General features: G+C 50.4%; 1 protein-coding gene across 4 annotated transcripts; it reads right to left on the bottom strand.

The window, feature by feature from the left end:
• Nucleotides 1-6: 6 nt before the first annotated feature.
• LOC307101444 (zinc finger BED domain-containing protein 4-like) lies at nt 7-12,278 on the bottom strand. 4 transcript variants are annotated; one of them, XM_079774407.1, is made up of 4 exons: nt 12,122-12,278; nt 11,061-11,129; nt 8,899-9,097; nt 7-5,139 (listed from the first exon to the last, which is right to left on the bottom strand). In XM_079774407.1, the coding sequence occupies exon 4, from the start codon at nt 4,808-4,810 to the stop codon at nt 1,280-1,282; it is 3,531 nt and encodes a 1,176-aa protein (XP_079630533.1). In that variant the 5' UTR covers nt 4,811-5,139; nt 8,899-9,097; nt 11,061-11,129; nt 12,122-12,278; the 3' UTR covers nt 7-1,279. The 4 variants fall into 4 exon arrangements, with proteins under 4 accessions (XP_079630533.1, XP_079630534.1, XP_079630531.1 ...); XM_079774408.1 differs by lacking the exon at nt 8,899-9,097; XM_079774405.1 differs by lacking the exons at nt 8,899-9,097; nt 11,061-11,129.
• Nucleotides 12,279-13,712: the final 1,434 nt, after the last annotated feature.

The following is a 13,712-nucleotide window of genomic DNA, read 5'->3' on the forward strand; positions in this document are numbered from 1 at the left end:
ACAGTAGAAAATTGCAAATAAAAAGTTTAATTTCAGAAACTGAGTTCCCCATTTATAAATATACCAAAACATAGTCAATGCAAAGTGAGATTAATAACAGGTACAGTATTTTGAGGAAACAACTTTTCTAAAAGGGCACAGGCAATGAGTGACTTGTTTCACCCAGCATATTTAATTGGTATGAAATAAGAAAAGGAATCCTTTTCTACATGTTGAAGCAAAAACTCTGAGGACATATTGTTAAAAGAATCTGACAACTGGCATTTCATTCTGATGTCCCTGGGATTCTAAAATACCCGTGATGACTGAGTCTTCCGTATTGTCAAAAAACACCGAAGGCTACTCTTAAAACTGTAATATAACAGTCTTCTTCCCTGTTAATAAATCACCTCCTCTAAAAAGAATTTTACACGTGATTTGATCAATTTGGGGGGCACTACACACATTTCAAAATAGAAACACTATTTTGAAGTCTATAGTTTCAAAGTAGACACACTAAGAGGTTTGGAGGTTCAATCACCAGAACTGATGTAAACGTGTTGGACAACAGGCAGCAAGGAGCATGTTATAAAGAGTCAGGATGTCTCCGATGTAATTGACCAGGTGAAACCTCAACACAAAAACAGAACATGGGGAAGTTCTTACAACCACTATGTAACTGACATTCCATGATACATTTAAGTTTAGTTTTGTCTTCAAATGCCACATCTCTGTTGTAGTGAACAGTATCTTCCACAATATTCTCTGCACTCCTCACATTATGTTAGAGATGCAAGTAAAAACCACTCAGTCAGGATGGCTTCTACTCCATCTATTTCCACATTTTATCTGACAGCCACAAAGGCTGCTTTGTTGCAATTAACGCAATTTTTAACTAAAATACAGTACCTGATTTGTTGTTCTTACATAACTGAATAAAAAGCCTGTGGAATAAAACTGTTTACATCTTCTGTCTTTCTAGTAAAACAAATAACTAACCCCCAGCTTTTAAAAACCATTACAGTTATGGATTAAAACCTAAACACCATATTTCATAATTGACAAGACAGGCTATTTCTAGTGGCTTCGAAAAAAACACACCGCGGTACCTGGCTTGAAGGACTAGGAGTAAGGCACATATAGACATTACGGTGAGACTGCAAGAGAAACTCAGTGTGGACCTGAGAGTGCCTGGTCTGATGTCCTCCTTGGCACCGACTGGTGCCAACCAACAGCCTGTGACAAACAGCTGGTGCCTAAAGAGCAACAACATCTTTAGCCTGGTGGCTCCATTGTGATTTCAATACTGAAAATATATTAATGGAAGATTCACTTTCAAAAAGATAAGTTTTTCAAAATGTTCCATCATGAGCCTGGACTGGCCAAAGCTACCGTTCTCAGTGGGTGTGCTGAACAGCCTTTCTGAAGGGACAATGCTCGGGGGACAACCCAAAAACCTGACGGCCAGGGCTGAGAGTCCCGGCCAGGCAGACTTCTTCAGGTTCCAGTAGGTAAGCGGGTCACAGCTGTGTTCAAGCACCTCCTCCTCCAGGTAAGACAGCACCATGGCCTCAGGCACCTTCATCTTCTCTCTCGGGCCTTTCTTTTTTATCTTGGCCATGAGTGACCAGAGGCTCTCGTCCCCACTGCAGTCTCTCGATGGGGAGCCTGGAGCACACCCATTGGAGACAGGTATGTCCTCTGAGGTAGAATTCAGCATTTCTAGTTCCCTGATTAAATCCTGCTTGTACTGCTCCGCCTCCTCCTCGGAGAACAGGGAGGCTTTGTAACGAGGGTCCAACAGTGTGGCAAAGATGTACCTGGGATCGTGCAGGGTGGCGGACAGTCGGCTCACCATGGCTTCCTTCAGAGACTTCAGCATGGTGTCGATGCCCATGGTCTCCTCAAACAGCATCTCGACTTTTCTGTTCAGAATGTGGATCATGGGGATGACCTGGCTGAGGGTAGACATGTGGCTGCTCATCTCCCGACTCGCAGCGTCAAAGGGCTTCAGCGCATGACACACAGACTTCATGACCTCCCACTGGTCGCAACTGATCAGTTCTCTGAAGTTACACTCGATGGACATCTCGTTAATGGCTCTCTTCTGCTCAATGAGCCGTTCGAGCATATGGAACGACGTGTTCCACTTGGACGGGACGTCCTGAATAAGATGGTGGGGCGGCAATTCATACTCCTTCTGCAGCTCTGCCAGTTTCTCTTTTGCTGCATGTGAGCGCAGCACCCGCTCACATATCTTCCGAGCAATGCTGAGTAAATTCTGCACCATTCTCTGGCTTTTAATGGCCTCGTTGACAATGAGGTTCACCGTGTGACTGAAGCACTGCACGCTGGAGTGCTCCCCTTCATTCAGCGTCTTTCCTATGCTGGGATTGTCAGTCACTGTAATGCCAACCTGAAGGCCAGTGGATGTCACCCAGGCCTCCCACCAACATTCCAGCTGCTTCTGAATGCTGTTGCCGCTATAGTCGCAGTCAATCTGTGACACGTCTAACAGTGCTGAGCAGTGGTGGTCCTCACAGTGAGGTCGGACCGACGACTCGAAGGTGACCCAGTGAGCAGTGAGTGTCAGATACTCCCGGGTCTGGTTACTCATCCATATTCCAGACGTGAAGTGGACCACACCACTCTCAGCCTCCTTAAGGTGTGACATGATGATCTGTTTCACATTATCGTACATTCCGGGGATAGCTGTCCTGGAAAAGTAGGAAGGGGAGGGCAAAGAGTACTGAGGTTTCAAGTATTCGAGCAGCCGGTTAAAGCCAACATTATCAACAAAAGAATATGGCTGAAGGTCAAGTGCAATCATTTCAGCTATGAGACTTGTTATCTTTTTGGCAACTGGATGAGAATCATACAACTTCTCATCAGTGTCGTCAAAGGAGGAAGCTCCTGACAATTCTGCACTCAGGGGCACGCTGACGCCTGGAGAAGACGGCAGCACGGTCTTGGGCACGTCGGTCTTCAGCACGCTGCCGTGGAACCTTTGCAGATGCCTCAGAAGACAGCTGGTGCCCAGGTTAGTCGGCTTCTTGCCCCTGCTTATCGTCCGGCCACAGTGCAAGCACACGACTTTAGTGGGGTCTGCAGAGCAGACAGAAAAGTGATTCCACAGCTTGGAGGTCTTTTTGCTGTGAACGGGAAACAGAACTGGACTGCTTTTGGTAACCACCGTGGGAAGGTCAGTTAATTTGGAGGACGTTTCTGTGGATGCCAAGGTGTTGTACGGAGGATTTGCCAAACTAGCCCCCAGAAAGCCCTTTTGGTTCCCAACAACTTCTGGGTGGCGCCTGTAGAGATGTCTCATCAGACAGCTGGTGCCCACGTCACCCTTCTTTCCTCGACTGATGACACAGCCGCAGTGTCTGCACACCGCCTTCAGACTGTCCATGGGGGCGAGGGAAAAGTGATGCCAGACCTCCGACTTCAGTCTCTTCATCACCTTTTGATTCTGTTGGAATACAGCACCAGACTCGACCATGTGAGGGCTCGACCCATCACCCTGCTGCTTCTCAGGGGAGGACACCAACGAGGCCTCGCCCACATCATCAGAGGATGACAGCACTGATGCATCTTCCATCGGCGAATCCCCAGGCTTCAGACGTGCTTGCAGGTGCTCAGTCAGCTGGTCAGGGGAGGAGGACGCCGAGGGGAACTCTTGTACCTCATTGCCAGGCGATGAGGACACCAAGCTTGGATCTCTCTCAGGAGGCAGGAGGGCAGGCAGCAGTGTTGGGGGCGTGGAGTAGGGAGGGGGCATGGATGCTCCCCTGCTCTTCTCCTGCAGCACGATGGCGCGGTGTGCCCGCCACATGTGCCGGATGAGGCAGCTGGTACCCAGGTCCTTCCCGTTTTTCCCTCTGCTGAACTCACTCATGCAGTGAATGCACACGGCCTTGGAGCTGTCCAGAGGGGACAGGTAGAAGTGCTTCCAGACCGCAGACCACCTTCGCGATCCAGAGGTGCTCTTTGGAAGTGGAAGGCTCTTTTCTGGCCCACTCTCTGCAGAGTCATCACGCTGGGCAGTGGGGAGGGGTTGGGGGGGCTCCACCAGGGCTTCTTCCTGCCTGTACTTCTCAGAGATGGACACATCAGAGGAGACCTCTTCAGAAGATAGGACAGATCCAGATTCCTCTGCCACTTGCTCAGAAGACGGGATCTTGGAGGCTATTTTCTGGACAAGTTTGATGGGTGACAGTACGGTGCCCTGGTCTCCAAGGTGTGTGGGCTGAGGAGGGAACACCAGTGCAGGGGAGGAGAGGGAGGCCAGGGTAGACACACTGCCTTCCTCCTGGATGAGTGCTGTGGGGTGCGCCCTCCTCACGTGCCGCATGAGACAGCTCGTGCTCAGGTCCTTCTCGTTTTTGCCGCGGCTGAACTCTTTCATGCAGTAAACACACACTGCCTTTGTGCTGTCCCGAGGAGAGATGAAGAAATGTTTCCAGGCCGGAGACTTCTTCCTGGAGTTCACGCTGCGGCTGGACAGGAGGCTCTGCGTCATAGCTTCCATGGCAACATCGTACAGCGTGCTGCTGTACTGTGAGAACAGGGCCCCGTAGTCATCCTCGTGGTCGTGGTCAGCAGGGAAACACTTCCCCGGGGGCTTACAGCTGTAGCTTGCTTCTCTGATCTCTGCCTGTTCATCACCACTGCCAGCTGCTTTCCTGTCCTCTTGTTCAGTCTTCAAGTCCACTCTTTCCAAACTGTGATTCGGAATTCCATCATCTTCCTCTTCTATTTTAAAATGTATTTTATCAGACACAAAGTCACCATCCCCTTTGGGGGGATGGGTTTCCTGGTTATTCTCCATGACTCACCATAACTATTCTGGCTGTGTCATCCTGTTGCTATCTCAGGTTGGTAAGAAAATGATCCAAGTTCTCAGTTTGCCCCCAGACGTACATCATCTTCAGTGTTTTCAAAATAATTATATCTTTCGGGATGTTCATGAATATGGCTAATCGTACATTTTACTGGAAAACAGAAGATGTAACTCAGGAGCACATCAGCTCAGGGCGCAGACCACGCTTTCCAGGAGTTGTATAAAGTACTTCTTGGTGCAGGTGCATATTCATGCTGTGCAGACCTGCTTGTTGCCTTGGAAACAGGATCGCCGCCATCTTGATGGTCCTGCATTACCTACAAAAGATGAAATCAGGTCAAGCACTTAACTGATTTACACATTTCAAACCTTGTAGTGCCAGGGACCTATCAGCCTCGATTTGCATAGTAAAAAAATTCTATAATGGTAAATTAAAATAGAAAAGCTCGGTCTTTTAATTTTTAAAAGCCTCTTTTTCAAAACGCTCTATAACTAGAAAATAAAGGGAAAATGAAACGGCAGGAATTTAAAATCAAACAATCTATTAATAAAGGATTGGGGCAACACAGAAAAAACCCCTCCATGCCATACAGAGGTTGGTTGGGCTAGAATTGATGCCTTTATCCGCCAACCATGTATTAGAGGCACCTGCTGCTCCTATAATCAGCAAAGCTGAACTCCCTGAAATAAATTTCATTCCCTTTTGCTATCAGAAAGTACACATCAATTAGGAGCTAAGAAGCCTGCAGCTAATCTCTGAGACAACCAATTCACAGACTACACACTGAATGTCATGCAGACAAGGAGGTCCCTGCTTAAAACTCATCCAATATGTTTAAATCTATGAGTTTATAATACCAAAATAAAGTCAACTGGTCACCTTTGGAGGATGATATAAAAATGATTCATTATTTTGAAAATTGATAAGGAGACAGGATTAAGCACTGATCCTCAGTTTGAGACGTGAGCACTGACATTAGATAACCAGATAGTAGGGAAGGACAGGCTTCTCTTCCTGGAATCCAGCTCATAAACCAGGCAGCCCTCAGGAACTGAGCCACAGCATCTCGTTTCACACCTTCTCATGGCGGAGTGCACACAGGCATGTGCTTCACTGCCTGCCAACATCCAAGAGATGCCCCCTCAGAGCCTCCACACGGAACCACATCACACCCCATGAAGGAGACTCACCAGCGATCACGCCTGAATATGGTTAAGCTTCTAGAGCAACTACAGACTTGCAGGGAACCAAGGACACAGGAACACATCACACTCACCCGAGGTCCACGATCAGCAAAATCTAGACTGAGGAACATGGGTCCAACCACAGGGCCTCCTCCACAAATTATGTCCATGGAGGTGAAAGAGATGATAAGAGACTTAAGTGTCATATAACCAGGCAACACTTTACTATGTGGAGGTGCACAATTCACCCATGAGACTCTGAAGAAAAGAGGGTAACTGCCATAAAAGTGAGGTCAGCAGTTACTTTTGTCAGGAAGGAGGGAGGGATGTGACAGACAGGACACATTGCAGAATTCTGGGGAGCCAGCAAAATATTTTTTATTCTATCCTGAGGATATGCTATTGATTTGAGAGAGAGGGGAAGGCAGAGAGAGAAACCACAGACAAAAGAGTATTCATCACCCTGGCCAGTGGTTCAGTGGTTAGAGCGTTGGCCCATATACCAAAGGTTAGTGGGTTTGGTTCCAGGTCAAGAGCATGTACCTGGATTTCAGATTTGCTCCCTGCCCCCTGGTCAAGGCGAGTTCGAGTGGCAACCAATTGATTTATCTCTCTCACTTCAATGTTTGTTCCTCCGCACACACAGACACACTCCCACTCTCTCTGAAAAGCAATGTAAAAATTATCCTCTGGTGAAGATGAACAACAACAACAAAAGAATATTCATGAAGGGCTTTTTTTTAAAATATATTTTATTGATTTTTTACAGAGAGGAAGGGAGAGGGATAGTCAGAAACATTGATGAGAGAGAAATATCAATCAGCTGCCTCCTGCACACCCCCTAATGGGGATGTGCCCGCAACCAAGGTACATGCCCTTGACCGGAATCAAACCTGGGACCCTTCAGTCCATAGGCCGATGCTGTATCCACTGAGCCAAACCGGTTAGGGCCATGAAGGGCTTTTAAACATGGTACTTTATTCATCCTAAGGAGGACACAGGTGACTCTAAACACAGATTTGAACTGCACGGGTCCACTTAGAAGTGGATTTTTTCAATAAATACCTGTAGTACTATTTCTGATCTGTAGTTGGGAGTCCATGAATACAAAGGGCCACTGTATGTGTTGATCTACACCATTTTACACAGGGAACCTGAGAGCATCACAGTGTGTGTGTGATCTGGAACAGACTTCCTATGGATACCAAGGGCCAACTAAGTTTTGGGGGAATCCAATGTTATCCGTGATTTTCAACTGCATGGGGTCATTGCTCCCAACCCCTATATTACTCACGGTCAACTGTGTATATTAAGGACAAAAAAAAACTTAAAAACAAAAACACTTAAAACTTTCCTAAGTAGTTTCATTAGTAGTAGTAACATAGTATTGTAAATTAGCCATTTTATTTTATGTACTTTAGTATAAAACAAGTAATTATGTCAATGGCATGAAGAATCAAGATTTTCAGGATAGAAAAATGGTACAAATTTTACAAATTCAAGAAATTGTTCTTGCTGGTGTTGGTCAGTGGTTAGAACGTCAACCCTTGTACCAAAGGGTCTTGGGTTCAATTGAGCCATTGGAATCTATTGTTCCTATTTGTTTTGCATTCCTATTTGTTTTCCGTCAAGGTCATGTACCTCGGTTGCAGGTTTGATCTCTGGTCCCAGTGGGGGCGGGTGGGAAAGCAACAAATCAATGTGTCTCTCTCACATCGATATTTCTCTCTCTCTCCCTTCATTCCTCCCTCCCTTTCAGTCTCTCTAAGAAGCAATGGAAAAAATATCCATCCTCGGGCCGGAACCGGTTTGGCTCAGTGGATAGAGCGTCAGCCTGCGGACTCAAGGGTCCCAGGTTCAATTCCGGTCAAGGGCATGTACCTTGGTTGCGGGCACATCCCCAGTAGGGAGTGTGCAGGAGGCAGCTGATCGATGTTTCTCTCTCATCGATGTTTCTAACTCTCTATCCCTCTCTCTTCCACTCTGTAAAAAAAATCAATAAAATATATTTTTAAAAAAATATATCCTCGGGTGAGGATTAAAACAAACAAACAAAAAATCAAAGAATTTAAGTAAAACTGATTTTAAATGTGTACTAAAAATATCAGTATGAACTCATGATGTTTAAAATATGTTTCCTAGCTCTGTCCACCAGAGAGGAGCTCACAGCAGTAACAACAGATGAACATGGTGAACACATCTGACACCAGAGCTTGGTCTCTGAGCACCTTTCTCACTGAAAGGAGCCAAGCCCCTGGGAGCAATGGCTCCGCAGGTGTGGGAAAGGAAGGGCAAGGTCCAGGAGGAAGTGCTCCCAGAGGGTGCTGAGTGGGAAGGGGATCTCAACTCATCACAGTTATAATCAAAGTCAAAAACAGACTTTAATAGATTACAATATAATGAGTAAATAAATATCCCTTAGCTTGCACTAGTATTCAAAGAAGAAAAAGGAAGAATAAAAACATGGAGCTGAATATTCCAGCCAATTGCTTCCCCTGAAAAGTGGTCATAAAGGGAGAGAATTCACCACATGTCCTATCTTTTAAGGACATAACGAATGAGGAACGGACGAAACAGAACAGCATTAGAAAGTTGGCATCAGCGCAGAGGACGGCCGCTGAGGACCGTGGGGAGCACTCAGCATCACCATGTGGAAATGTGCCGCCTTTCGGGCATATACAGGGGGCAGCCAGATTCAGAAAGAACGCAAAACAAATAGGAACAATAGATTCCAATGGCTCAAGCCAACTCCTGAAATGTAAGAAGTGCCTTAAAAATCCAAGAGCAATTAGAATATTGACAGTTGCTGACTCTGAAACTACATGTTTCCGGCAGAGAAACTCATAAGGAAACCCAGTGCAGGCAAAGAGAGTGAACGAGCGCCTACCCACCTTGGGGCCCCTGTCACTCATCCACTCTGGCCCCTGACCAGGCAATCCTCACCCAGAGGAGATCAGACTGAAGGGCTGCAGCCCAGCGAGTACGAAGGAGAGAGAAGGACCACACTGACCATGATCACTGCTCTTCACCGCCCACAGCTTACTTCCCCATCTGGGCGGTCCCTCTCCGACAGCCCCGAGGGGCAGGGACCTGAAAGAGATACACAGTCACCCCTTGGTGCCCACGGGGGATGGGTGCCAGGACCCACCTCGGGTACCAAAATCCAAGCATGCTCATGTCCCTTACAGTAAGGGCATAGTACCGTTGACCCCCCTCCCCACCCCAGCAGTCAAAAATCACATGACTTTTGACTCCGCCAAGTTAACTGTTAGTATCCTACTGTTGACTGGAAGCCTTACCAGTAACAGAAATAGTCCACTAACACGGAGTTTATCCATGTACTTACACATTGTTTTCTTACAATAGAGAAAATGTTAAGAAAAATTATGAGAAAGTCCATTTATAGTATTTACTGGGGAAAAAAATCCACATATAAGTGAACCCTCACAGTCGAAAGCCCTGTTGTTCAAGAATCAACCTGTAAGCTTTAAAGCATCTCTAGGTTCCTCACTACACCTAATACGATGTGAACAGTAGCTACACTGCATTGTTTAGGGGGCGGTGACAAGGAAAAGGTCTGTGCATGTAAAAAGGACTGTGCATGTTCGGTACAGGCACAACAGCGGCATCACAGGCCCAAGTACAGAGCACACGTCGGCAGGAACGTGACTTTTTCCTAGTGTTTTCTCCACCGGTCAGCAGATGTGAATCCCCACATAGAGGGCCAACATACTTCCTTCACGAAGCAAATACTGCAGAGCAACTGCTTTGCATAGCGTTCAGTCAACCCTAATAATTTACTAAAAAATCTTTCTCCAAGGTGTTAAGAATATTCTTTGCACAGCTTGAGTTGCTTTCGAACCTCCTCATGTGCATTAAAGAACAGAGCAGTGTTCACATCCAACATCAGGATTTAACTGGAACAAGTGTCAAATAAGCGCCTGTCAAGTGGGCTACAAGTCTGAGCTTTCTTCCAATGGAGATGAACTGTGTCCTTTGAAACTATTTGAAGCTACATAGACTATCTCTAACTTGTCCTAGAGCTTTTCCCGAGAAAATGTCCATCATGACAAGCAGACAGAATCTAAGGATTACAGTTGGCACATTCCTCATGGACATCCCAGTGGGAACCCTCTGAGTCTGCAGCCAAACTCCTAAGCAGATTCCTCTCTCAAGACAATTTTGTTTCGTAACCAAAATTAATGCGTAATTGAAATCTGGCTCATTCATGACATTAAAAAGAAAGTCCTACCAAGCCCTACTTTTATCACTGTTACTGAGAAAACATCAAAAATTAGTATTTCTATAGTAAAAGTCACAAGGATGTCCTTGCTTTATTTAGCAAACTGGCCTCATTAAAGTCTAAAGTGGATTATTGAAAACTATGCACTGGATCTGATCAGCCAACTTCAAAACAAATAACTTCCCTTTTTTACAAGCAGGAGAACGCACTAAAGAGCAGATTCTCCGGAAGGCTAGGTGAAGTGGGCGCTTGTTTCCAGAGATGCCCGTGTCACCCAGAATGCGAAGACAGCACAGGGGAGCCCTGGGGCTTGGCAATGGAGGTGGTGTGGTCACAGAGAAGGAGGAAAGGGGGCACACAAATGACTCTGAGTTGATTCAGGCCTGGTAAAACAGCAGCAATAGGAAAAACATTTTAAATGCTTAGCGATTTGGTTTACATATATGCATAATTTTGTTGTTTAATCCTCACCAGAGGATACTTTTTTCCATTGATTTTTTTAGAGAGACTGGAAGGGAGGGAGAGAGGGGGAATGAAGTGGAGAGAGGGAGAGAGGGAGAGAGGGAGAGAGGGAGAGAGGGAGAGAGGGAGAGAGGGAGAGAGAGAGAGAGAGAGAGAGAGAGAGAGAGAGAAACATCCATGTGAGAGACTCCTGGATTGGTTGCCTCCCGCATGCGCCCCGAGATCTCCCTGACCCCTGTGATCAGAGCTGGGGATCAACCGGGGAATCAAACCTGCGACCCTTTGGTGCCTGAGCCACACCAGCCAGCGCTGATTCCTGTTTTTATTAACTAATGTGAATGGTCGTACCTAGAAACACACAGGACACTGGAAAGCTTCAAACGCATGTCCCCGCAATGAACTCCTCTCATCTGCTTCCTACAGTGGTATGCAAACTCATTAGTCAACAGAGCCAAATATCAACAGGACAACGATTGAAATTTCTTTTGAGAGCCACATTTTTTAAACTTAAACTTCTTCTAACGCCACTTCTTCAAAACAGACTCGCCCAGGCCGTGGTGTTTTGTGGAAGAGCCACACTCAAGGGGCCAATGAGCCGCATGTGGCTCGCGAGCCTTGGTTTGCCGACCATGGTCCGAAGACATATTCAATCAAGGCCCCTGGTTGCTCTTCCTGGAAATGCCAGTGAAAGTGAAATATTATCGGCAGAAAAGTCCCCAAAACTCAATTTGCCAGGCAACTGGCAGTGGTGACGGAGGGCAAGGTGCCTTGGAAGACACGGGTCGCACCTGTCTCCCGCGGGAGGCGTCGCCCCAGCCGCCCGGCCAGGGACACCCACCCACCCGCGCGCCCCTCTTCTCGGGTGACTTCCGTCCCCTGTGGCCCCGGCCCCGGCCGGACCTGCAGAGACGACACTCCGTCCGCGCAGACCCGCGCGGGGTAACCCGTCACCGGCACCCACGGGAGCACACAAGCGAAGGCGCCTCTCCGCGCCCCCAACTTTGACCACCTCAGGGGTTCCGTCCCCACAGCCCGCCGCCCGGGACCCGCGCCTCGGGGCGGCCGTCGGCGGCCGGGTCTCCGCGCCCGCCCGCCCTCCCGCTGTCAGCCGGGGCCGGGGCCGGCCGGGGGCGGGCGGGGCTGCAGGACCGCGGCCCAGTCGGCGGCCCGGGCGGGGTCCAGGCCCCGAGAGGCCGCGTCCCCCGGCCCCAGCCCGGTCCCTGCCCGGCGCACACAGAATCGCTTCGGCGCGGCGCCGGCCTGGCCCCCAACTCCGGCCACGACCCCCGCCCCGCAACCCCGGCCACGACCCCCGCCCCGACCCCCGGCCCGGCCCCGACGGCGCCACGACGGCCGTGCCGGGCGCGAGCTCGCGGCTGAGGCGGAGCCGGCTCCGTCCGCGCACTCACCGCGGGCGCAGGGCTCGGCGGCGGGTCCCGCGGTCTGCGGACCACGGACGCGCAGGCGGACGCGCTCCCATTCATTAGCCGCGGCTTTGTCTGCCCCCGCGGCCCTCCCGCCGCCGCCGCTGCCCGCCACCCGCCCGCCCGCGACGCCGCCGGACGCTGCTCCCCTCCCAGGGCCCCGCGCGGCGCGGGGCGGGGCCGTAACGCGCAGGCGCAGTGCGCGCGGGGGACTTGCCCGGCGACAAGCTTCTGGTGCCGCTGACAGGAGGGCCCAGGGCGGACTGCGCAGGCGCAGGTCCCGCGGTCCAGCCCCGCCCCTGCTGCGGGTCTGCGCACCGACCCCGTCCCTCCGGCAAGACCGACCGCGCAGGCGCAGTCTGTACTGTCCCTGCAACTGTGGGGACCGAGCCCTGGCGGGGCAGTTGCGCTCTAGGCTCGGCCGGCAGGTGCGCGCAGGTGCGCCCGCCGCGGCCCTTTGGCGCGTTCCCGGATGCCGGCCCGCACCCAGCCGGCGGGCCTTGGAGCGCCTGAGCCTTGGAGACGCGACGCCCACCCGCGGGAGACCTGCCCCGCGTGCCCTCCGCCGGGTGACGCAGCGCCCGGAGGCCGCTCACCTGGGAACGGCGCCCAGTTCCTGCCTCTGGCACCGGAGCCCCGAGGGCCTGGCAGCCACGTGCTGGGTGCGCTCGAGCCTTTCCATCGAAGGCGATAAGCTGCTCCCACGCGCGGCCTCGGTCCCTGGGACTGGGGTGGAGAGACCCCCGCGCGGCGGTGGCCGGCGCCAGCGAGGCCTCGGGGCGGCGGGCTGGCTCCTGAGCAGCCCTCGGGGAGAGCCCAGCGGCGGGGCGGCGGGTGCTGGCCGCCAGGACTCCAGCCGTCAGTGCGGGTCAGAAGTCTGGACGCGGGATGTGCCATCCCCGGTGCTCACGTCTGTGCGGCCAGAGACGTTCTCCGGGCGGAACTTGGGTCAGAGACCCGGTTTTGGCCTCCCTGTTTGGACCACAGCTTACGTCGTAGGAAATGGGGTGAATGTGTTCATGTTACACGTCTCAGTGTAACGATTAGAAGTCGTTCGTTCACATCGCCCAGTCGGCGTGCCTCAGCGGTGAGGATCACCGGGAACACATTAGATGTTTCCAGAAAACCTTTCCCAGCCAAAACCGGTGTGGCTCAGTGGATAGAGCGTCGGTCTGCGGACTGAAGGGTCCCAGGTTCGATTCCGGTCAAGGGCATGTACCTTGGTTGCGGGCACATCCCCAGTAGGGGGTGTGCAGGAGGCAGCTGGTCGATGTTTCCCTCTCATCGATGTTTCTAGCTTTCTATCCCTCTCCCTTCCTCTCTGTAAAAAATCAATAAAAAATATATTTAAAAAACACACACACAAAAAAAAACCTTTCCCAGGTTTCATAGACAAGCCGGTGGATTACAGAAAAGATGTTAGTGTGTGTAATCTGTCCTAATCTGCCGTTTTCCCTTAAAACACCTACCTGCCTGTTTTCCCGGCCAGTCATGGCTGCCCAGTCTGGCTCTGTGGGCGGCCCTGCTCTGCACAGCACAGGTGGACACAGCTCTGGGAGAGGCGCCGCTGGGTCCA

Source organism: Cnephaeus nilssonii (assembly GCF_951640355.1).
Source record: "Cnephaeus nilssonii genome assembly, chromosome: 6".
Taxonomy (NCBI): Eukaryota; Metazoa; Chordata; class Mammalia; order Chiroptera; family Vespertilionidae; genus Cnephaeus; species Cnephaeus nilssonii.